Source organism: Aythya ferina (genome assembly GCF_964211825.1).
Source record: "Aythya ferina genome assembly, chromosome: 3".
In the NCBI taxonomy this organism is placed as follows: Eukaryota; Metazoa; Chordata; class Aves; order Anseriformes; family Anatidae; genus Aythya; species Aythya ferina.
The window spans coordinates 116,587,674-116,610,091 of record NC_140298.1 but is presented as its reverse complement, the minus strand read 5'-3'; the positions used below and the strand labels follow the sequence as shown (position 1 = coordinate 116,610,091).

Here is a 22,418-nt window from a genome sequence, read left to right as displayed (position 1 = left end):
CTCTTTAAAGCACTTGACTTCAATGATTATACAACCCCTACGGAGTCTCAACTACCATTATTCCTGAAAGGCAGCCCCGTGAGAGAATCACTGCAACTTTTTGGCATTCCACCAAATACCAGCTTTTTTTTTTTTTTTTTTTTTTTTTTTTTTTTTTTTTTTTTGCCATTGTTATTTCTTCTTCCTGAACTGAAGTAGCTAAAATTAACCCAGGTGGAAGAGCACGGCTTAATCAGAACAGCAGGTACCTTGTGTTTGCTCAGCTACCTCCTACGGCCAGTGCAAGCCCCAGTTCACGAGCACAAAGGACTTTCAAATCGCTAGATGGAAGGAGCGATTAAGGTTCAAATACCACCTTTGGGCTTGGGGAGCTCGGTTGTTATTAATGATTACTCCTTTGGTGGTGGCAACGTGCTGTGCAATAACGTCAGCTGCAGAGCGGAGGCAGGACTTGGCTGTGCCTGGAGAAGCTGCTACTCCAAAAACCAGTACAGATGGCTAATGAGATGTTTAAGTCATCTTTCTGGGCCGAATCGATCTGAACTCCCCAAATGTGGAGGTAACCAAACCTCCTCCGGACTTGGACCCGGGTAGGAAAATCCTAGAAAACTTTGTCCAGGTTTGTAGGTGCCCACCCGTGAGCTGTGGCTGGACACGAGGCCCACCGTGTGGTCCCAGGCCTCAGGAACCAGAGCGATCAAAACACTCCTCACCAATTAATGGCTTAAGAAGCTTGGCCTTAATACACATTCTTTATTAGATATTTACACAACTCAGATAATTTTCAGACCGGACTCTTTGGACATGGTGAATACATGTTAGAGGAGAGAAAAGGAGCACAAATCACTCCCATGCTGTAAGGCTGAGATATTTGTCAGAGTCTGGAGGAGAGCAGAAGACTTCAGTGTCCAGCCCTTGCTGCATCACAGCAGAGACCAAATTAGAGTTGGCCAGACCTGGAGAGGAGGAGCTGGGGCTGAATCAGACCTCACCATGCAGGAGCCAGCTGGATGAAGGTGGAGAGACAAATTTCAGGTGGAGACAAGGTGGGAGGAGAGCAGTGAGACTCCAAAGGCATCCCCATGCTGAAGCCCTTCGACATTTTGGTTGGCAGAAAGGGCAATGTGGAAGTCCAAGAGCTGGAAAAGGTTCCCCCAGGTTTCACTGTCACCTCTGAGGCTTGACTGGCACAAGCCCTCTACACCTCACACCCTCCACCTCTGAGGTGGCCATAACAGGGACCCCGTTCCCAAACAAACCTCTTAGAGGTGGGAACTCCACCTTGTGGAGTCCTCTTCAGGACACCCAGGTGGCAAAAGTGACTTCCACCAGCTCCAGGCGTAGACAGCACCACAAAGAGCAGCCAAGTAAAGCCGGACAACATTACACTGCGAGTGTCACTGCTGCTGACCCCACCAAAGCCACCAGCCCCGACATGGACCACGGATGGTCATCACAAGGGTATGCAGCACTTCGCCAGGCCATTGTAGCAGGTACCGATGGATCTCTTGAACAAGGAGCACAGCAAGAAGGAGCACTCGCCCTTGATCTTCCGACACATGACAGTGTCTGGCACTGTAATTGCAAAAAAAAAGCCTGTAAGCACCTTTCTTTGGATTTTCACACGTGAAGAAAGATTGTCCCCATGTTAACAGGTCTTTGTGCAGACACAAAGTCAACCTAAAAAGTGCCCGGTGGTTGTGTCTGCACTTACCTGTGGTAGCCTGGGACGCCACAAGGAGAGCAAGCAGCAGCAGGAGCATCACCTTCATGGCTTGGGCTGGCATTGGGGGTGTCACCCCAAAGCTGCTGAGAGCAAGAGACGCTGTGAGAGGAAGGAAAGGACCTGTTTATAAAGCTTTGGTTAATGCAATCTGCAGGGATTTAGCAATCGAATAAATAAAGTGCTTAAAGGATGTGCTCTGTAATCTCTAATTACAAATTCCCGTGTGGATAGATGGCAGTACAGGCCCCCACCCCAAGAGGAATTATCCTCTTAGCACTGACATCTGGCTCCCGTGCCCTGACCCAAAGCCCCGTCTCCTCCACCAGCAGCACGTACAGGCGGGCTCACTTCAAGGTCTTTGTACTCAAATCTCAATCAGACGCACCTTTGCCTCCAGAAGTTCCGATTCTGAACAGAAGGGAGCGTTTGTTCCCCAAAAAAATCCCAACGCCACATGGAGACTGAATCCAGAATCAGCCCCACCGAGCTGTTCTGCCTCTCAGTGCGGCTCCAGCAGCGCATCCAGCAGGTCTGGGCACATCTCGTGCTCCCGTTTCCAAAAGGGGTCAACACGTAAGAAAATCCATCACCACCCTCTGCTCTGAGCTCTGCTGGAGACCCGTGGGGGCTCCCGGGTGCTGAAATCCGGCAGAGAAAAGCGCGGCCAAACCAGTGGCTGGAAGGCAGCCAGCGCAACTGGGAGGAGGCTGCAAAACCGGGGAGGACGCTCAGCTCTGGGAGCACCTCAGCTTTGTGCAGGGCCCAGCAAAGATCAGCACTCGCAGGCCGCCAAGCGATGTTCTCTGGCCGGTTTCTTACCATGATTATCTCCACCTGCTCTCCAGGAGAGGCTTCGTCTTCGTGTCTTTCACCTTCCTCGCTCCCGTGGGAGCCCCCGCAGCTCCCCGGCTGCTGGATTTTGTTCATCTGGAAAAATCAGAGAAGAGAAGGGAAGGTCCCAGATCCCTCGGGAGCGGGGTTTGGCTCCTCGGCACATCCCTGAGCACACGCGGGGGCTTTGGTTCGTCGCTCACCTGCATGTGTCAAGGGGGGAGCTTACAGGGCACGGGCAGTGCTGGGGACCTGCAGAGAACCCGGGAAACGTAGCTGGGTGACAAACTTTGCTCCTTTTAATACAGCATAGTCCAGGGTGGCAAAGCAACTCATTACAATTTCCAAAAATCAACCAAAATATCCCCAAAGCATCAGGAAATGAGTGAAAGCCTCCAAACACCCTCACCGCCCCGGCAGCCCAGGGGATCTCAGAGCTTCGGGAGCCTCCTGTTTGATTTTCCAGAGGCACCAACAAAACCCTCGGTGACATTTGGACTTAATTAAGCAGCCGTCCGTCCGATGGGCGCATCCTAATTAATTTGTGGCTCCCCCTCGCACCTCCCGGCCGCCACCTAGCGCCCAGCCCCGCGGGGACAGCCGGGGGACACCGGGGGGGGGGCTTTGCGCGAGGGCGCAGAGATCTGGGGACACCGGGATGCTGCAACCCCCCCCATCGCCCCCAAACACTCCCCAATGCTCCGTGCTGCACCCCAAAGAGCCCGCGTGACGTCAGCAGCGTGACGTCACATCTCCGGGGAGGGAGGGGGGCATCGGGGGGAGGCGCTCCGGAGGCTTCTTCCTCTTCCTCCTCCTCCTCCTCCTCCTCCTCCTCCTCGCAGGATGCGCGGGGGCTTCCCGGGGCTCTCCCTGGCGCTGCTGGCTGCGGAGAGCGCTGCGAGTGAGTGGGCGCGCAGGGAGCGCGCAGGGAGCGCGCAAGAGGCGCGCAGGGAGCGCGCAGGGGGCGCAGGGGGCGCGCAGGGGATGCGCGGGGGGGATGAAGTGGGAGTAAGGGGGGAGTAAAGGGAGAAAAAGGGGAGAAGGCGCTGCGCCCCCTCCGTTCCCCGAGCTTTTTGTATCGGGACACCGCTTTCTCCCCTTTTTTTTTTTAAAAAAAAAAAAAAGAAATTGAATTTTTTTGAACTTTTTGTTTCTTTTCGAATTCGAATTCCGGCGCCCTTTATCTGAGCCCGCCTTCGGCCAAGCCCCTCGGTGGCGCCGGCTGCGCTGCTGTGACAAGCGGCCCAGGGGCTGGAAGCCCGAGATAAAGGCACGGGCTGCGGATCCTGGGGGAGGCTGCGGGTGGCATCTTTAGGGTGGCATCCCCCAGCACCCTCTCCTTTTCTCCCAGGGCTCGGCACCATCATCCACTACCTGTTGCGGGGGCAACTGAGCTGCTTTTGGCTCACCGTTGCCTGCCTGGCACCCGGCTGCGTGCCTCAGCTCCTCAGCACCCTCTGGTTCAAGGCGGATGGCCGCCCACCCGGCTGCGGGCTTCTCATCCTCCACATCCTGCAGCTGGGCCTCTGGAAGCGGTGAGATCCTCAACCCACAACCCACCCAGCCTCCCTACACCTGCCAAAAATCAGGGTGGACGTCCCACGGTGCTGCCCTTTGCAGGTATTGGGATGTTTTACAGCTGGAGGCGAAGGCGGGCGGCAGCGCCGGTGCCGGGGAGGTGCTGCTGCAGCTCGGGGACGTCTGCGTGCTGCGGCTGCTGGAGGCTCTGCTGCAGACCCTGCCTCACCTCCTGCTGCAGGCTTATGTCATCGTGGCCGTCGAGCCCGCCAGCCTTGTCCCCGGTGAGCGGGGAGCTCCCCAGAGGATGCTTCGTGTTGAAAAGGGGGGATAAGTTTGGGTGGGCGACATGTTCCCACCTGGCAGGGCGCAGAGCGGGCTCTGCGTGGAGAATTGTGCTGCAGAGCGGGTAGGAAGCCCTGATGCAAGGCAATCGGGGATAAATACGGCTTAAAAACACGCTGTGGTTGAGCCTGGAGGAGTTTCTGGGCTGACCATGGTTTTTCCCAGCTGGCACGGGCACTTCTTGCAGCGTAGGGAGCATCTCCGTGATACCTTGGTTGGGTTTGGATCCAACGCCCATTCCCTAGCTCTAGCCAAATCGTGGTGTGGTGTTAAGCATTTAGGGCTTGGGGGCTGTGTCACAGAAAAGGGGAATTTCCAGTTGTTTTGCAAAGGGAGAAGCTGGGACACGTGCGAGGTCAGTCTCCAAGTCGTGGCAGGCTCAGGTCCGACCGCAGCGAGCGGAGATGGAGCCTCGGGCAGGCACCGGCGCGCAGCAGAGACCAGATTTGGGATGAGCTGCTTGAAATCCTCCAGCAGATAGCATCTGTCTAGCTTGGATGGCTGCTTGATGGCTCCTTCAAGCAGAGACGGGGTCCTCAAGGTGGTCAGGTGTCCTCCGAGCCCCCTCAAGACCTCCCCTGTCCCCATGCAGGTGTCAGCGCCGGGCTGTCCCTGCTGTCCCTCTCCTGGGCCTTGGTGTCCTACAGCCGCTTCTCCTGCCTGCTGAAACCCGGCCACGTCCGCCTGCCGGCCGCAGCCCTGCTCTGCCTGCTGCTCTGGAGGACGGGGATGCTGGGGACCCGCGTCCTGGCCCTGGTGCTCTTCACCAGGCTCTATTCCTGCTGGGTTTTGGCTGTGGCAGGTGAGACCCACGCTCCTCAGCTTTTTCATCCCAATCCCTTAGGCATCTGGGGAGCCGCTCCCAGCTCCTCCGGGGCCGTTTTGCCCCTCTCGGTGCCATCCCCTCGCAGGAATCCGCTGGCTGCTCATGGCCTTCTGGCTGGTGGCCCAGCAGACCGACATCGTGGCCCAGCCGTGCCGCTGGAGGCTGTTCAATGCCCTGGTGGGAGCCGTGTACGTCTTCTGCTACATCAACGTCCAGCCGGGGGCCTCCAGGCACAGGGTGGCTGTGTTTTACCTGGTGAGTACCCTGGGGGGGGGGGGGCGTGGAAATTCTCTTTTATTTTTATTTTTAAGCACCGGATTTTATTTATTTACTTACTTAATAGGCTGGGGAAGAAGGGAACTTGCAATGTAGGCGCAAAATAAATCAGCAGCGTCTCGACTTAGACCTGGTGCTCGTCGTTTGAAGCACCCTGAAGCCCTCCGAAGGACCCGAGTGACTTTTCTCTCCCTTCTGCTCCCCAGGTAATGCTGGTGGAAAACACCCTCCTGCTGCTGCTGGCCACCGAGTTCCCGCAGGCAGAGGCGAGGCACAGCCTGGGCGTCACCGGGGCCGTCTTGTCGGGGTCTGCCCTAGGTAAAACCCCCTGAATTTAGCACCTGGATCGCGTGTTTGGAGAGCAGCTCGAGCAAACGAGCTGCAGTTTCAGTTGCATGGGGGAATATTTGCTTTATGTCTTCGAGCTTAAGCTTCTGGATTTATTTGGGTATCCCCGAATCCATCCGGAGTTTCATTTCTCAGCTTTATTGCTCAGTTTGGGGTGGAGGTAAGGAGGTGGCGTAATATCAGAGCGGTGAGGTTTGGAGCAGCCTCCTCTCCTGATGGGGAGTAAATTCGTGAAGAGATGGCTCTGAGTGGCATTGGGTGAGCTTTTATAAGCGAACAGTGATGGAGGAGGGGGTTTGAAGCTTCAGAGGGGCACAGGTACTCGCAGGAGGCATTCATGGAGCTGATGTCCCACAGGAATGGGAGGCTGCTGGTGCTGGTCCTCCAGGAGGAAGGTCGGGTACCTTAAAATGAGACGTGGAAGTGGGGTGAAACCCACTGGTGTCTCTCATTCAGGAGAAGTGGGATGAGATGAGGGGTGAAGGAGTCCTGCACCGTGCTCGCACGATGCCCAACCACAACCGCACCAAAATGCGGCCAGGATTTGTCCCTTGATGCTTTTCTGCTCTTTTGCAGGCGCCGCAGCTCTGGTGGTTTATTACAGCCTGCTCCACCCCAAGTCCGCGGAGATCTGGGAGGGCTTCCAGGAGAAATCCTGCCGGGCCGCAGCTGTGGGTGACGATCAGGATGCTGGAAGCAGCTCCCAAACGGGGCAAAGTTTGGGAATTTCGGGAGATGGCGAGTGCTTGGAGGTGGAAGGGACCACAACGGCTCCCGAAAAGGGGAACGGCTCCTCGCTCCTGCAGGTCGGAGGGTGCTTGGAGGATGCGTGGACAACCCATCACCACTGGCTGCTGGTGAGGCTGGCCTTGAAGACGGGCGACATGTCCCAAATCAACGCAGCTTTCGGGGATGGTGGCGTGGGAGAGGTGTACGCGGGCAGAGCCTGGCCCAGGGCAGAGCTGTGCCTCCCCACGAGGGAAATCGCTCCCGTGCGCCTCGGATCCGATCTGAGGGATGCAAAATTGGGGGTGGTGAGGAAAGGAGGAGGCAGCAAAGGCGAGGTCGGGGATGAAGCAGCACAGGAGGATGGAGCAGGGCAGGAGCCTGCTCCTCGACCTTCCACCTCCCCGCCCAGCAGCTCCTCCATGGTCCTGGACGAGGTTTCCTCCGTCTACTTCACTGCCAACGCCAGAGGCATCACCTCTGCTGGTGTGGTGACAGCAACAGCCACCTCCACGACCCTGCTGCAAGGGGACAACGAAGCCCGGCCTTCCCCGGGCTGCCTGGCAGGAGGAGGAGGAGGAAGAGGAGAGGATTCATCCCTCGGGATGGCGAACATCAGCCCCATCCTGGGCTCCTGCGCCCGTCGGCACCTGCAGAGCAGCTTGTCCCTCTGCAGGACAAGTGGCTGCGGGGCAGCAGAGCCCCTCGGGACCCCCATGGGGTGGCAGCACCTCCAGGACACCCAGCAGGGGACTGTCCCGAGCAAGCTGAGGCCGCCGTGCTTCACCTCCACCCCCAAGGCTGAGCCTAAACCCTGCTGCCAGGCAGATGTGGTCCTACACGGCGAGGAAATCGCCTCCCCTCCTGGAGCATCTCCTGCTTCTGGAGAGCCTCGGCAGCTGGAATAGCTTAAATGTCTGGGTTTGGGTATTTATTCAACTTATTTATGTAAAAAAAACCCTACAGGCAGCTGGGGCAGCCTGCCTTTTAGGCATTTGGGAAAGTCGGGAAAGGTGACCTCAAGCAAGTGCTTGTAGGAGCTGCGGGTCTGCCCTACATGGAGACCTGGCTGCTGTCCCCTGGAACAAAAACTGCTGCCCAAACTGTTTGCTGCCCAAAGCAGGAAACTTCTCAGGTTTTTCTCACTAAACCAGAAATTTAACGGGCTTTACCCCTCCTTCTGGGCAGAGCAAGCCCCAAATCAAGGCTCAGCGCTGCTCGGTTTTATTTTTTCCCTTTATTTGTCCTCCCTGTCCCATCCCCTCCTGCCAGGGTGGAAATTTGGGATCAGGCAAGATGAGGTTGGGAAAGAAAATGCATTCCCGGTTTGCCATCCTGCCCTGGTCCACAGAAGGATTTACACCATCCTCGCCGCTCTGATGAGTGATAAATGGATTTAACCCGCTGGGAATTGCCCCGAACAGCCTCAGATCTGGTTTAGCTTTAATCACAAAACTCACTTAGGGTCAGGAGGAGGTTGGGAGGGCCACGTCCTACAGCAAAAGTCCCACAGCAGCGAGCAGAGGGCGAGCAACCACCCCTCGGAGCAGCCAGGAAGGGAACGATGCTCCTTGTCCCTCGGCCACCAGAGGGAGATGCTGCCCAAGGCTTCCTGAGCAGGCACCCATGGGGTGGGGGGAGAGGGGTGTGTGGGACCCTCACCACCTCCACATCCCCTATGGGAGCTACTGGGGGTGAAACGGGGGCTCTGGGGTGCTGGGGGTGGCTCCTTCCAGCTCCCCAAACCTCCCCGGGTCTCGGGGGACTTTGGGGAGCCTCTGCTGGGGTTTCTCCCTCCACAGAAGGGCTGGAAGCTCGGCACGTCCCCATCCCCAGACCCTCCGACGCCCCGGGATAAAGGATTTCTGCTCGTTTGTGGCTGGCGAGCCCGATTTTCGCTCGCTTGGCTCTTCAGGAAACCCTCAGTTGTGCCCCAGTGCCACCGCTGCGGGGACGCAAGGAACGGGGCACAACGAACGGGGTGACAGAGGGTGACAATGCAGGGAGTGACCTGCGGGAACGGCCTGTGCCTCTGGTCACTCACCTGGAAAAAAAAAAAGGAGCAGGAACAGAGCCCGGGGCCCTCCCGGAGCCACAAACAATGCCCAGGGCAGCACCGGGGCTTGGGGACGCAGCCGGCACCGTCCCCTCCACCCCAATCCCCTCCTGGGGTGGTTCTGAGCACGGTCCAAAGAAAAAAATGGGTTGGAAGGGGGTTGCAGGGCACGAGGGGTGGTCGCAGCCCGTCCAGCAGCGGGTTTGGGGTCTGGCCTCGTCCACCCATGGGGATTTAAAGAGGGGAAGGTCCAGGAGCTCCTGCCCTCGGCTGCTGCTTTGGGTCAAGGCACGGCGCGACCCACCCAGCTCCGAGGTGATGCAAGGCCCTGAGCCAACCCCATAATATTTTACCCACAAAGCAAAAAAAAAAAAAAATATTCTCACTTCCAAAAATACCAAAACAGCTGAATTAGAGAAAAATATTTGCCCCCGGGTGCTGTTGGTTGTTTTTTCCAAGCCGTGACTCCGGACGGTTTTTGGTTCCCTTTTTGGTGCTTTGCCTGTTCCCGTAAAGGGCACGGGGAACCCGGGGGCTCATCAGGACCCTAATGAGGGCTGTGACTTAATGAGACCCACAAAGACCGTGCTTTGTGTGCAGGATTGGGGCCAGGGAACCAATTTTGTGGGATCGGGATCAGGACCGGGACTGCTCAGCTCCGTTTTGGGGGGATTTTGGGTGGCGAGGGGTCCGCGGGGATGCTGCGGGCGGAAAGAGCTGGCACTGCTGGAATAAGGGGGACCCTAAAAGCGGCCTTAAAAGAGGGGGGTGACACCAGGACACGCGTGGGGTGGGCACGGACACGAGTGGGCGCTGGGATGGGGACGGGGGGGCGCGGGGATGAGGGGCGCAGGGATGGGGGGAGCAGGGATGGGGGCGCGGACACGGGTGGGATGGGGGGACGGGGACACGGGGGGGATGGAGGGGACACGAAGGGGGATGGAGGGACACGGGTGGGGATGGAGGGCCACGGAGGGGACCCGGGGGGGGCCGTGTCCAGCCCAGCAGCCGGGGGTGGGACCGGGGAGGGGTTTGCGGGGCGGCGGCGCCTGCGCGGGGCGGCGGCGGAGCTCCGCGAAGTTGTGCGGGGCCCGGGGAAGTTTTTGGGGAGGCGGCTCCCGGTGCCCAGCCCCGGTTCCCGGGTGTGTCCCGGTCCCGGTGCCGGTGCCGGTGGCTTTCCCGGTGCCGGTGCCGGTACCGGTACCGGGCCGGCCATGGCTTTTCGGAGGCGAGCCAAGAGCCACCCGCTCTTCAGCCAGGAGTTCCTCATCCACAACCACGCCGACATCGGCTTCTGCCTGGTGCTCAGCGTCTTCATCGCCCTCATGTTCGAGGTGAGAGCCCCCCCGACGCCCCCCCCAAGGCTCCCCCACTCCCCACGGTCCCGTTTCCCACGCGTGTCCCCCCCCCCCCCCAGGACACCCGCACCCATCTCCGTGTGTCCCCCCTCCTGCTGTGGATGGGGCACCCTGGGTGCCCCCCACCCCATTACACCTCCCTCTAGGGGCTGTGGGGCAGGTCCCCGCTGTTTTTGGGGCACCAGACCCTCTCCATCCTCGGGGCACCCCATTAATCCTCGGGGCACCCCATTAATCCTTGGGGAACCCATTAATCCTTGGGGAACCCCATTAATTCCCGGGGCACCCCATTAATCCTCGAGGCACCCCATTAATCGTTGGAGAACCCCATTAATCCTCAGGGCACCCCATTAGTCCTTGGGGCACCCCATTAATCCCCAGGGCACCCCATTCACCCCCCACCACCAGTGGGACCCCTTCCCCCAAACCCTCCCAAAATGTACCCAGCCGTGTGCAGGACCCCACCGCTGCCTTTTGGGGTGCCCCATCCCCACCCCAAATAAAACCCTTTAGCACCACTGAGGCTCACGGGTCTCCGCTGGGTGCTCGCCAACCCCGCTTCTCCTTTTGGCTCCCCAAAATCTGCCTCCCCTGCTGGGGAGGGTCCCTGCCCCTCACAGCTCCCCGAGCACCATTGGCCTCCCGTCCCGTGCCCGGAGGCTGCCTCGACCCCTGGCCTCCTGCAAGGAAACCTCCAGCCCCGGTGGATGCTTCCAGGTCTCCTTTTGGGGCTTTTCCTCCACTTTGTCCCCTTTCCAGGTGCTTTTTCCAGGTGCCGTGGGACGAGCACCGCGGGCTCCTGGGCCCCCGGCCTCCCCTCGTCCTCCGCAGGGAAACTTTGGGTTGGCGAGAGCCCCACAAAGGCCGAGCAGCGCCTTGAACGCCGCCTCTCCCCCTGCTCCTTCCCTCTCCCAGCTCCCTTTTCTCTCTTTTATTTTTTTTATTTTATTTTTTTTCCTTTTTCCTCTCCTCTTTTCGGGGAGGAGACAGGGGAGGGCTGGAGGCCGCCGCGCAGCCTTCACCCTCTCCGGCCTCCCTACGTGGAGGCACCTCGGGTGGGCAGTGGCCGGAGCGGATCCCCCCTAAAACCCTGCCCAAACCCTCCCCTCCAGCCCAGTGCCACGTTTCAACAGGGAATCCGGGGACGGGAAAAGGGGTGGCCGGGGAGAAGGGGGGGAGCCTGGCAGAAGAGGAAAGGCTCCTTCCCCAGCAAATCGCAGGAGGAGGAAATCCATTTCCTTACCCCCCTCCCGATGGCAGCCCCCTCCTCTTGGCTTTTCTTTTATTTTTTTATTTTTTTTCCTTTTCCTGACTTCTTTTTTGTGTGTTTTTTTTTTTTTTCTTCCTGCAAAGGCGTTGAATGAGCTGCTGAGTGAGTGCGTGGCACGGATTTATGTAAGGGACGGCTCCTAAAGCTCCGCCGGGAGGGCCAGCGCCCGTCCCAAAACCGCCCGCAAATGCCCCGAAGTTGGGCAAAAAAAAAAAAAAAAAAAAAAAGAAAAAAAAAATCGCCCGGGTTGCATCTCCCACGAGGTTTTCTCTCCCCGCAGCTGCTGCTTTCGGGGTGCTGCTGCTTTTGTGGGATTTCAGGGGCCGTGACGCCCTGAGGGCTGCTTTTCCCAAAAATAACCCCTCTCCGATGCGAGCAGTGACCCCCCCCGGGGGGCTCTTGTGTCATTATCGTTATTATCACTGCTGTTATATTATATTATATTTTGTTTTCCTCCTGCCTTGTCTTCCCCCGGAGGAGAAATCCTGCTCTGCTCTTCCCCGGGCCAACCCCCCCGAGCCGCCCCCGCGGTGAGTTTGGGTGGCAGCTCGGCCGTGTCACCTCCCGGTGACATCCCCGGCCCTTCCTCCTCCTCATCCTCCCCCTGGTCCCGCTGGCTTCCCACCTTCCCGACGGCGGAAACGGCCGAGTCCTGCTCACAATGGGGCCGTTTCCTGCGGAGGGGAGGGTTTGTGGGGCACGCAAACGGGATTTTTTAACCTTTTCCCAGGCAGCCCCGCGCCGGGCGGGGTGGAGGGGATGCTCCAAGGCTCACCGAGCATCTCCCCGCCTCGAAATCCACCTCCAGCATCCTCTTTGGCTCACGACCTCTTCCCATTCCCGGCGGATCGATGGCACAAGGAGCCCAGTCCGCTTTTGGGGTGCTGCCCTGGCCGATTTGGGGACGGGGCGCTGGTTATTGGGGTGCCGTGCACCTTGTGCGGATGTGCAGGAGGGCAGTGAAAAGTTTCTGTGGTTTTTGTTGTTTTTTTGTTTTTTTTTTCGTTTTTTTTTTTTTTTTTTCTCCCAAACCGTTTTAAGTTTGGAAACGCGAAACAGCTGCTGTCCGTCTTTGCATATCTTTCGTTTTTTTTTTTTTCTTTTTCACCCTTTTTGGCAGAAAAATGAAACCGAAGCCGGGCTCGGCTGAGCCCCCAGCTGTCCAGCTCACGTCAGGGCGCACGGTGCGGGGCCGGGCAGCATCCCCACGGGCTGAATTTGGGGGAAATCGTGCCGTTTCGGGGGATTTCTCTATCAGATGCCACAATCTGTGCATGATGGGGAAACCGAGGCACGGTTTTAGGGCTCCTTCCCACCCAGAACCGGCTGCTGTGGGCACGTGGGGTCAGGGCTCAGTGTGTGCTGAGGGTATTTGGGGTTCAATATCAGACCTGGAAGGGCTCAAGGCTGCCTGGAATGGGGTCACAGGCCGGGATTTCGTGCAGAAGTGACTTTTCCCCGGCCGTGCTGGTGACCCCGGGCAGCGGAGGGGCTGTGAAGGCGGCTGTTTACCTTCCAGGGCTCTGGTCCAAAGTTTGGTCTCCGGTGTACATACGGGGCCCGGGTTGAGCCATCCCAGCTTGGGGGCTGATGTGGTTTTTCCTTCAGCAAACGCTCCGGCCGGTGGAGGGGAAGAAAACGGAGCAAAATCTCCTGATGGTGTTTTATCTGTAATTAGAAGTTGTTTTTCAAGCCTGGGAAATATTTTCCCAGCTTGGGCTGCAGCAGCTCCCCCGGCCTCCCCCGCCGGGGCTTTGGAGCCGCTTCCTTCCTCGGGAGGAGCTGGAACCCAAACGGGAGCGCGGCTGGGACCCCACAAATCCCACCGGGGTGAGGTTTTGGGGTGCAGGCAGCAGGGACAGGTTTTGGAGAGTTACCTGGTGCTTCCCCGGGGAAGGATGCTCGTGGTTGATTGACCCCAAAGGGTGCTGGTATCCCGAGGGACCTGGACAGGCAGGAGAGGGGCCATGGCCGCCAGGCCATGGGGCCATGGGGCTGGGCACCCTACAGGGGCACCCAGGGGTGTCCCCAAGCCCCAGCTGTGCTGTGATCCTGGGATTTTGGGGTAGGTGCTCGGATGCGTGCGCTCAGGGTCCCTTATTACAAGCAGCTTGCGTGCTTGTACACGTGAAGCTGGGATTTTGGTTGGACTCTTGTCTCATGGGGGAAAAAAAAAACATCAAAAAAGGGCCAGGGAAGCTTCGGTGCTTTGTATCAGAGACCAAACCCAGGTGATGTGCAGCTTTGATGCGTGGCTGAGGAGCAGCCCAGGCCACTCTGAGCATCCCACCTTCCCAAATCCGCCTGTTTTAAGCACATCCCTCGTGCCAGGCAGGGTGAGGAGCATCGTCCTCACCCCTTTGGGTTGCACAGGGGTGCCTGGAGCAAGCAAGGAGCGTAGAGCATTTCCCATATGGTCCCCACGTGGCTTGGCCAGACGAATCCCGCTCCCACCTTTGAAAAATTCCCTCACCAGGCTGTGGTTTCGGAACGAGCACCGCTGCAGGTCTTGTGCCTCTGAATAATGCTCGCCCTGCTCTTCCCGTTACCAACTTCTCCTTTCTCCGGCCGAGAGCTTGATGTGAGCTCAAAAAGCACCGCCAGCTGCTTCCCGAGCTGAGAAATCCTCAGCTCTGCCTTGCAGGGGAGCTGGAGGTGCCCTTTCTGGAGGTGCCCTTCGTGTCGAAGTGGTGGGGAGGATGCTCTGAGCCCTCAAAAAGCCCTGGGACTGCCTCCAAAGACTGCAAACAACGCTCCTGTGATGCCCACCAGCACCCACGGGGCTGGTTACGGCCCCTCTGGCTGGTTAGGAGGCTTCATCCCGGGGGTGCCACCTCTGGGTGGCAGCCAGACAGAGGCAAAAACCCCAAAGACATCCCTGCAGCATCGTGGCCAGCACTGAACCTATGCATTTACCTCGTGCCCTGCACCAGCTTGCCATGGGGTTTAGCTGCACGGTCCCGGCTGTGCCGTAGCGCTCCGGGTGAAGGAACTTCTCTTTCCTCTCCAGCAAGGCTCGCAGGAGCCAGGAGCGTCTCCGTAAGCCAGCCACGCGATGCATTTTTTCCATTACCACCCCAAATCCTGCCCCGTGGTCTCCTTCTCCTCGGGCACTTTGCGTCTTGTTTCTCCGCGAGCGTTTCGGTGCCGAGCTCCAGCCCCTTGCTCAATGCTCCTGGGGGTGGGACGGGAGCACTTGGCAAAGCCCCCGGGTTGTTTTTTCAACCCCCCCCCCCCACCTTCTTCCAGCGAGACGTGAAGCAATCTTTCCAGCTGGGTTTTTAACAGCCTGCAGCTCTCGAGATGTCTGGGGGAAGCGCAGCAGCGGGATGGGATGCTCGGCTCTGCCCCATCGCCACGAATCTTCCTGCTTCACGGCCAGGGCTTTTTTTTTCCTTCAACTAAAATTGATAAATGAAGAGCGAGCAGCGCAGCCCTGCTTTGCAGAGGACCCCATGTCTCATCCCAAGGGTTTTATTTCATTTGATTTCATCTGGGGGTTGAGAGAGGGACGGGGACATGCAGAGCTCGGTGAGGCCACGGCAAGGGTCACACATGGATGGGTGCTGCCAGAAGGATGCAATAGGAATCCTCAGTCCTCAGTAGGAAGCAGGATCTCCCCTCGTCAGGCTTTGCTGACTTCTCCAGCTCTCTCCCTCTTTTATCCACCCCTTTCTCCTTCCCAAATCCCCTCTCCCATCACCTGCTGCCTGCACATCTCCCTTCTGCCCCGCTCGCATCCCCTTTCCCAGCACGGTAGGAAAGGGGAACAAAGGTTGGCAGAGGAATTAATTAATGAATTTATCAATGAATTTGCTTTATCCCCTCCAACTCCTGTGTGTTTTTGACAGGTCACAGCCAAGACAGCCTTCCTGTTTATCTTACCTCAGTACAACGTCAGCGTGCCTACGGCAGGTAAGAGGCGCTGCTGTCCCCATGCGATTGTCCCAAGTCCCCAAAATGGGGAAGCCCCAAATCGGCTTCCACCGATGTAGGCTGTTTGGATCTCGCCTGGTGGTACAGAAAACTTGAAAAATCAGAAATAGGGGGAAGCAGGGCTCGGTCCCTGCTTGTGTTTTGGCTGCTGCCTCCCAGCCTGGCAGTGATTTGGGCACCGGCGTGGGCCAAAGGCTCGGGGCACAGAAAGCCGCCCCTAAGGAGAAGCTGAGAAATCATCCAGCTGATGATGAGGGCGGTTGGGATTAAAGAAAATAAGGCGAGGGGAGACAGCTGGTCTGCCCTGCACTTTCCTGAATGTCAGGGTTGAGGAACTCCAGATTAAATTGTGGTCTGCGCTCCCACAGAGCCCGGTCCAGACGGTTTCCGCTGCCTGTGTGCTGGGTGATTTATCCCTCCCTGCTGCCAGGAATCCCAGGGGCTCCGTAATCACCTTGCTTGGGGTGTGTGACAATCAGAGAAGAAGCTGTCCCCCCTCTAGCAATGATTTAACCCAGGCTGGAGCCCTTTTTCCCAGCCCTGCAGCCCTTGGCACAGTCCTGACCTCTCTCTGCCTCCAAAACGGACAGCCACAGCCGAGCTGTGTCGGGAATAACCCCACCCCAGAAGACTTAAGCCCTAGGAAATGTAGGAAATGGGTTGGGTTGGGAGATTTGACCCCAGGTTTGGTCTATCTGCAGACGGGGAGCTGGTCCAGTATCACTACGGGCTGAAGGACCTGGTCACCATCCTCTTCTACATCTTCATCGCCATCATCCTGCACGCGGTGGTGCAGGAGTATGCCCTGGACGTGAGTGTGTTTGGTGTCTTGGGTTGATGAAATATCTCAAATACCGTGGTGGGGACGTGGTCCTGCTGCAGTTAAACACAGCTCTGGTGTGATCCATGGGCTGGGGTGGCCACGTGTGAGCCTTCATCTCTGGGGGCTGCTTGGGACGGGGAGGAAGAGGAGGAAGGAGGGTTGTTGGCCCGGCGGCTCACGTTTTCTTGTTCCTTTTCTCTCCCTCGGGCCCATCCCAGAAAATCAACAGGCGTCTCCATCTCTCCAAGGTCAAACACAGCAAGTTCAATGAGTCGGGGCAGCTCGTCGCCTTCCACCTCACCTCCTTGATTTGGTGCTTGTACGTCGTCGTGACGGTGAGGGTGCGGTGCCGGCTGCACTTGGGGTGCCCCGGGTGGAATTTTGGGTGTCCGGAGCACAAAACTCCCATGGGAGCAAAGAATTCACGATCAGCCATTGGGCTGAGATGGGCACATTTTAGCAAAAGCTTAACCCAGGATCCCTGTGAGAAATAGGGGAAGGAATGGGCTTGACCTGGGGTTTGGTTCCTGTGATGCTGCTCATGGATCTGCTCACCCCACCGATTCCAGCAGGGCTGGAGAAGCAGCCTAACGACGAAGCCTTGTGCTGCTGAGAGCTCTTTTCCACGCCTGCAGATGTAAAAAAATAAAAATAAACACTTGGTTTTGGTCCTAAGCAATGTGATGGGGGAGTGGAAACATGGACAGGACCAGGGTTTGAAGGGGACTGCAGAACGGTAGCAGGGACAGAGGGTCCCCATGGGGCATGGGGAGCAGAAGAAGAAAAGCCTGGAAAAAAAATGTGCTGATTTTGCCCTGTGAAAGGCCGGGTGGGATGAGTTACTTTGGCTGCAGCTTGTGGGTCCTTCTGTGCTCGCTGACCTTGGAAGGGATTTGGGGCAAACGGGCAGATGTCCGTGATCCCTCTCTCGGTGAGGTGGCAGTGGTGGGGGACGCAGAGAAAAAGGGAAACCATGCAGTGCCTCGGGTTGTTTTGGGGATGTTTCAGCCCAAAACAGACGGGAGAAAAACTTGGAGTGGAATCGTTTCGTATTTTTTTGGAGAAAGGGAGGGAAAAACAACAGACGGCGTGGGGAAGATGGGCTGGATTTGGCAGTGTGAAGCAGTGAGGATGCTCTGCTACCGGTTGGGGTCCAGCTGTGGTCCCTGGCTTGGGGATGCTCGGGGAGAGGTCCTCTCCTGCTGCTTGGGGGTCCTGCCAGCCCTCCTTGGAGGACCTCGGCCACCTCCAGACTGGCATTTTTGGGGTCTGCAGGCCGTGTTCCTATCCTAGGCTGCATGGAATGGGACATCCTAGCAAAGCCCAGCGCAGCACCCCTGTGGCAGGAGCTGTGCTTGTGTGGAACAAGAGGGGAGCCCCTGGAATCCGCCCTGCAAAGACAGGGGAAGGCGTGTGGGTGGAGAATTAAACTGTGCAATGCATCTTGAATTATTTCTGTGGGTGTGTGAGTCCTTCCCCAGCTCTCCTGCAGCCCCTCAGGCCCGGGCAGGCCGCTGGGAGGTCTCCCCGGAGCCTTCTCCTCCCCAGGCCCAACACCCCCAGCTCCCTCAGATGGCTCCAGAGCAGAGGGGCTCCAGCCTCTGCTCCTTCTTGGGGCCTCCTCCGGGCCACCCCCAGTTCCTATTTTCACTCCAGCACTAACCCACCCCGTTGTACCCACACGCTGCCTTGATTTCCCTCGCTGAAGGCTCGCCTCTCTTCTCTTTTTCAGGAAGGATACATATCGAACCCCCGGAGTTTGTGGGAAAACTACCCGCATGTTTATCTTCCGTAAGCGCTCACAAGGGCATTTTGTTCTCGGGCTGACCGCTTCCTTCCTCTCTACGGTTTTCCCTGCGGCTGGGAGCGGGGTGCTGACGGCGCAGCGCCCTCCGCACGCATCCCGGGGGTGGCCATCTCCTTTGTGCTTGTGGGGAGGGTGTTCCCGGAGGGCTGCCTTCGTGAAGAAAGTCCTCACAGCTTGGTTATTCACCCTGGATGCCGCAGCACCTCGGGCAGGTTGCTTTGCTCTTTGTTTTTCCGTGGTAGAAACAAAGTGGGGGGAGAATTCTCCCTTCTGTTTTTTTTTTTTTTGCAAGAGTTTGGTTTGCTGAGAGCGTGGGCACAAAGCCCTGGAGAGAGCCCAGACTCAGCCAAATGGATGATTTCAGCCCAGAAATGATGCCTGTGAAAGGGGCATTGCCTGGTGTGGGGTGGCCGGGGATCCCCCCGTGCCCCTACAGCTCCACCCCGTGTCTTTTAGGTTCCAGGTGAAGTTCTTCTACCTGTGCCAGCTGGCCTACTGGCTGCACGCGCTGCCGGAGCTCTACTTCCAAAAAGTCCGCAAGGTGAGAGCCGGATCGGGACCCGAGGCTCTTCGCCCTCTGGTTTTAGGGCAAGTGGGATCCGGGAGAGGTGGGGACGGAGCGGGGCGAGGGGATTCATTCTGCTTTCTGCCCCTGCCAGGAGGACATCCCCCGCCAGCTGCAGTGCATCGCGCTCTACCTGGCACACATCGCCGGCGCGTACCTCCTCAAGTGAGTCCCTGCCTCCCTGCCCTGGGCTCGGGGCTGTGCAGGATTGGGATTTTTTTGCCCCAAAAGCTTCAGCCGGGGATGGGGGTCAAAGGGAGGAAAGGCGGCTGGGCTGAAGTTGAGCTTCTGGCTGCGGGATGGTAGACGAGGGGCTTTTATGGTGGTAAAGCTGCCAGTTTGGGCTGTTTCATCTCCTCGTTGCTGTGATGTTTTCGGGACAGGGATTTGGGGGAGATGGCCAGCTGTGGGCTGGTGCTTGCTGCAGCTATGGGATGGCAGATGTGAAGGACCAAAGCTGACCAGCCCGGTGATACTCATTTCTTTTCCCCCTCCTAGCTTAAGCCGCCTGGGGCTAATCCTCTTGCTGCTGCAGTATTTAGCCGAATTCTTCTTCCACATGGCCCGGCTGGTCTACTTCACGGACGAGAACAACGAGAAGCTGTAAGCGGGCGAGTCGGGAGGAGGAAGGGGCTGTTGAGCTGGCCGTGCTGGGCTCAGAGGTGGGATGTGCAAGGAGAGAGGTCTACAAAATGCTTCTCCAGCGTGTTGTGGCCTTGTGCTGCCATCAAGGGGCCATGCTGATGGAGTGACCTGCTGGGAAGGTGGCCGCGGGGCATGGAGGCTGCTCCTGCTGACACCTCTGCTTGCCTCCCCCTCCAGGTTTAACGTCTGGGCTGTTGTCTTCGTGGTCACCAAGCTCTTCACCCTCACCCTGTACATCTTGGTCATCGGCTTCGGGCTGCCGCGGGTGGAGAACCAGGCCCTCGAGCCGGAGAGGGGGAATCTCTTCAGCTTTCTCTTCAACAACATCCTCTTCAGGTAGGGATGTCCCCCGCCTGCTCCCTCTTTGCATCGTTTCGCGTGGCTGCTGGCATGTGAAAACCTCCCCCGTCGTGTTCCTTGGTTGTTCTCCCGGCGTGGGTGAAAAAAGCTGAGTTTGGAAAGCCCAGAGAGGATCTGAAACCCACTCAGGGGAAAGCCCTGGTGAGCAGGGAAGGTGTGCAGGCAGCCAGCAGGGGTGAAGGCTCCTGAGCCACGGCAGCAATCAAATTAAGCTGTTAATTGAGGGAAATAACCTGTTGTAAAGGATGAGTGGAAGCAGGCACCGTAGGGAAGGACTCGCAGGTTCTCCCTTCTGCACCCGTAACTGTGCTCATGGGGATGTGGTCAACGGAAAGGAGTTTTTCCATCTGCTTGGCTGCGTTTTGGTGCTTGGCTGCCTTTTGGTGCCTGTTGATGTGGGGAGCAGAGGAGGGGATGGGTTCCCTGTGCCTTGCCATCTGCCCACCGGGGCTGGGAGCCCTTCTCACCATTCAGCTTCACTTCCAAAATCGCTAGGACTGGTGCCTGGCATCCATCCAGTCGTTCCCAAGCTTTTTCAAGCCATGGGTTACACCTGAGGATTTGGGGGACTCCCCAAGCACCCTTCCAACCTTGTAGAGAGCAGCTGGGGTTGGTTTCCCCTGGCAAAGATGGGTTGGACGATGCTGGTCGAGGTGACCACCCACTCCTTGGAGGCCCTTGGCCAACGCTGCGGGTCGGAGGCCGGGTTTGTTGCGGCCCTGCTCCTTTTTTTTTTTTTCTCAGCCTGCCTCTTCTCCGCCCTTGCCAGAATGAGTGTGCTGCTGTTGGTGTGCCTCTTCCAGGCCTCGGTGATGTGGCGCTTCATCCACTTCCAGCTGCGGCGCTGGCGGGAGTACTGGCACGAGCAGAGCAGTCGGAAGCGAGCCGCCGCCGCCACCGCCGGCGCCAAGCAGCAAGCCAAACCTCTCAAGAGGGACTCGGGTGAGCATCAACGGGCCCTGGGGTGGCACCGTGTGGAGCTGTGTCCTTGGTACCTGCCTCTCTTGCTGAGCATGAGGCGATGTCCCAGGAACGCCGTGGGGCAGCCCCGAGAGGGTTTGAGGTTTGGGGCCGTGTGGGGTGAAGTAGGGTGATGTTTTCTCTCTTTCCATCCCCAGGTTACCACGAAAACGGAGTGGTGAAGGCGGAGAACGGCACCTCGCCGCGAACCAAGAAGCTGAAGTCGCCGTAAGGAGTGAGGGGAGCTCCTGGGGAGGAGGGCGAGACACCAGGACTAAGGGACCAGCCCGGCCTCCCGGGCCTCGCGAGCGGCTGGCACACACAGGTCGTCCTCCCAAGGCGTCTCTCGCTCCCCTCCCTGCCTTTCTTGCTCTCTCGAACCGTTTGCAATAAAACCAAAAAGGTCCCCTTCCCCTGCTCCCTCCCCCTCGTAGGAGCCTTTTCCGAGCCTCCTGGTTTTGCCTTCCTCGTTTCCACCGTAAATAAGCGTGCAATTTTGGTTTTCTACTTTAGTATTTGGTTATTTTGTTGTTCAAGTCATTTTTTTTTGTTGTTGCTACAAACGCATTGTAGGTGGTTCCGAACATTATTATTATTTTTTTTGTTTCTACAGCATGCTTCTCCCCTCCCTCTGTGCTGCTTCCCCGAGCCCCCGGGTCAGGGCCGTGCAGTTTGAAGGCTCCGCGTGTCTTTTATGGGAACAGGCTCCTGGGGAAAAGCGTTGGGGCTCTGTGACCCTGAGGCTCAGGGTGATCTCAGCTGAGGGTTGTCTCTCCTGGGGCACACCTGGCCAGCACTTGGCACGTGCTGCGGGCTGTCGATGCTGCAAATAGGGACCAGGGACTGAGGGAGGAACCTCAGTCGTGTCCTGTCTCACGATGGTCTTGTGGTTGAGGAGGGTTCCTCCAGCTCCTGGTTTTGAGCTAATATTGGAGATGTGGGCAGCAGGGAAGGGAGAGAAGATCCCTCTTCCTATAGGACCCGCGTCCTAGCCTTTGCTTGCCCCAGCTCTTCTGGTACAGCCGGGTCCCTTTTATCCTCTTGACCGCCCCGTAGTTGTTTGGACCTCCCAGCAGCGAGAGCTGGGCTCGGGGTGCCGCAGCTCGTTGTGCCTTGTCGTGGGGCAGTGATATCCTCAGGTCCAGGTGGAACCTGGAGCCCTGCCCCGCTCTGAGCTCCTGTCAGCCTCGTGTGCCTCCTGGACCTGGTGTTCTCATGGCTCGTAACCACGTCCAGCTGAGCAAACTGGCTGCTGCAAGGGGGTTTTGCGTTTATGGGACTGTGCCCCTCGTGCTATCGCCGTAGCCTTCCTCGTCCCTTTCGTAACGGTCCGGCCGTGCCATCTGCAGCCACCAGCTTCTCTTTGTTTCCAAAGGATACACGGCCTGTATCCACCCAAGGTGCTATCAAATGCAGGGTTTCTTCCAAAAAATACCTAGCCCCTTCGTCCCTTTCTGAGCTGTGAATGAGGTGACGTGGAAGGGGAAGGAAGGGCGGCTGCAAGGAGCAGCTCGTGCAGTAGGAAAGGCCTGACCTGTGGGCAGATGGAGTTGTCTCAAACCTACCTCAGAGGCCAGCTGTGGCTGCAGACCACTCTTCCCTCTTGCTCCTGCCCGCTGCCACCCGTACGTCTTGGCAGGAGAAGCCCAAATCCCACCGGCTCGGTCCCCTGCTGCCTCTTTGCCGGTGGGCAGCATCTTCTGCCCGGGGTTTCACGGGGCACCGGGCTTCTTTGGGTGCCGTGCACCAGCCTGGATTGGGCAGGTGGGCGCTGAAGGGGCACCTCTCACCCCATAGCTCTCCTCCGGGGATGCTTCTGTAGCCGGGCTTTGCTGTTGGTGCCTTTTGTGCAGCAAAGCCGGCTGTAGGGCTTCGCTCTGCGTCGCTACGGCAGGAGCAGGCGAGCGGTGCGCAGGGCTGGGGAGAGGCTGGGAAGCCTTTGGTGCGCAAGTCGGGATCGAAGCCCACCTTCCTCGTGGGCAGGGGGGACGCGTGGTCTCGTGGCGTGTCCCTCGCTCAGCCCCGCGGGCGGCTGAGCTGAA

The 22,418-nt window shown here is 58.2% G+C and overlaps 2 protein-coding genes across 3 annotated transcripts; both read left to right on the top strand.

Moving 5' to 3' along the window:
- Positions 1 to 3,361: 3,361 nt before the first annotated feature.
- XKR5 (XK related 5) lies at positions 3,362 to 8,017 on the top strand. The gene is made up of 7 exons (XM_084514254.1): positions 3,362 to 3,458; positions 3,909 to 4,092; positions 4,178 to 4,359; positions 5,013 to 5,222; positions 5,332 to 5,501; positions 5,729 to 5,840; positions 6,447 to 8,017. Exons 1-7 carry the CDS (start codon positions 3,401 to 3,403, stop codon positions 7,502 to 7,504), a joined length of 1,974 nt encoding a protein of 657 aa, XP_084370380.1. The 5' UTR covers positions 3,362 to 3,400; the 3' UTR covers positions 7,505 to 8,017.
- Positions 8,018 to 9,708: 1,691 nt separating this feature from the next.
- Positions 9,709 to 20,888, top strand: TRAM2 (translocation associated membrane protein 2). Of its 2 annotated transcripts, none has more exons than XM_084514258.1 (11): positions 9,709 to 9,986; positions 15,132 to 15,195; positions 15,918 to 16,027; positions 16,258 to 16,374; positions 17,772 to 17,830; positions 18,303 to 18,387; positions 18,506 to 18,576; positions 18,910 to 19,014; positions 19,234 to 19,392; positions 20,161 to 20,358; positions 20,535 to 20,888. In XM_084514258.1, the coding sequence occupies exons 1-11, from the start codon at positions 9,867 to 9,869 to the stop codon at positions 20,767 to 20,769; spliced, it is 1,323 nt and encodes a 440-aa protein (XP_084370384.1). In that variant the 5' UTR covers positions 9,709 to 9,866; the 3' UTR covers positions 20,770 to 20,888. The 2 variants fall into 2 exon arrangements, with proteins under 2 accessions (XP_084370384.1, XP_084370385.1); XM_084514259.1 differs by having other exon boundaries at positions 9,710 to 9,986; positions 20,186 to 20,358.
- The last annotated feature ends 1,530 nt before the right edge of the window (positions 20,889 to 22,418 follow it).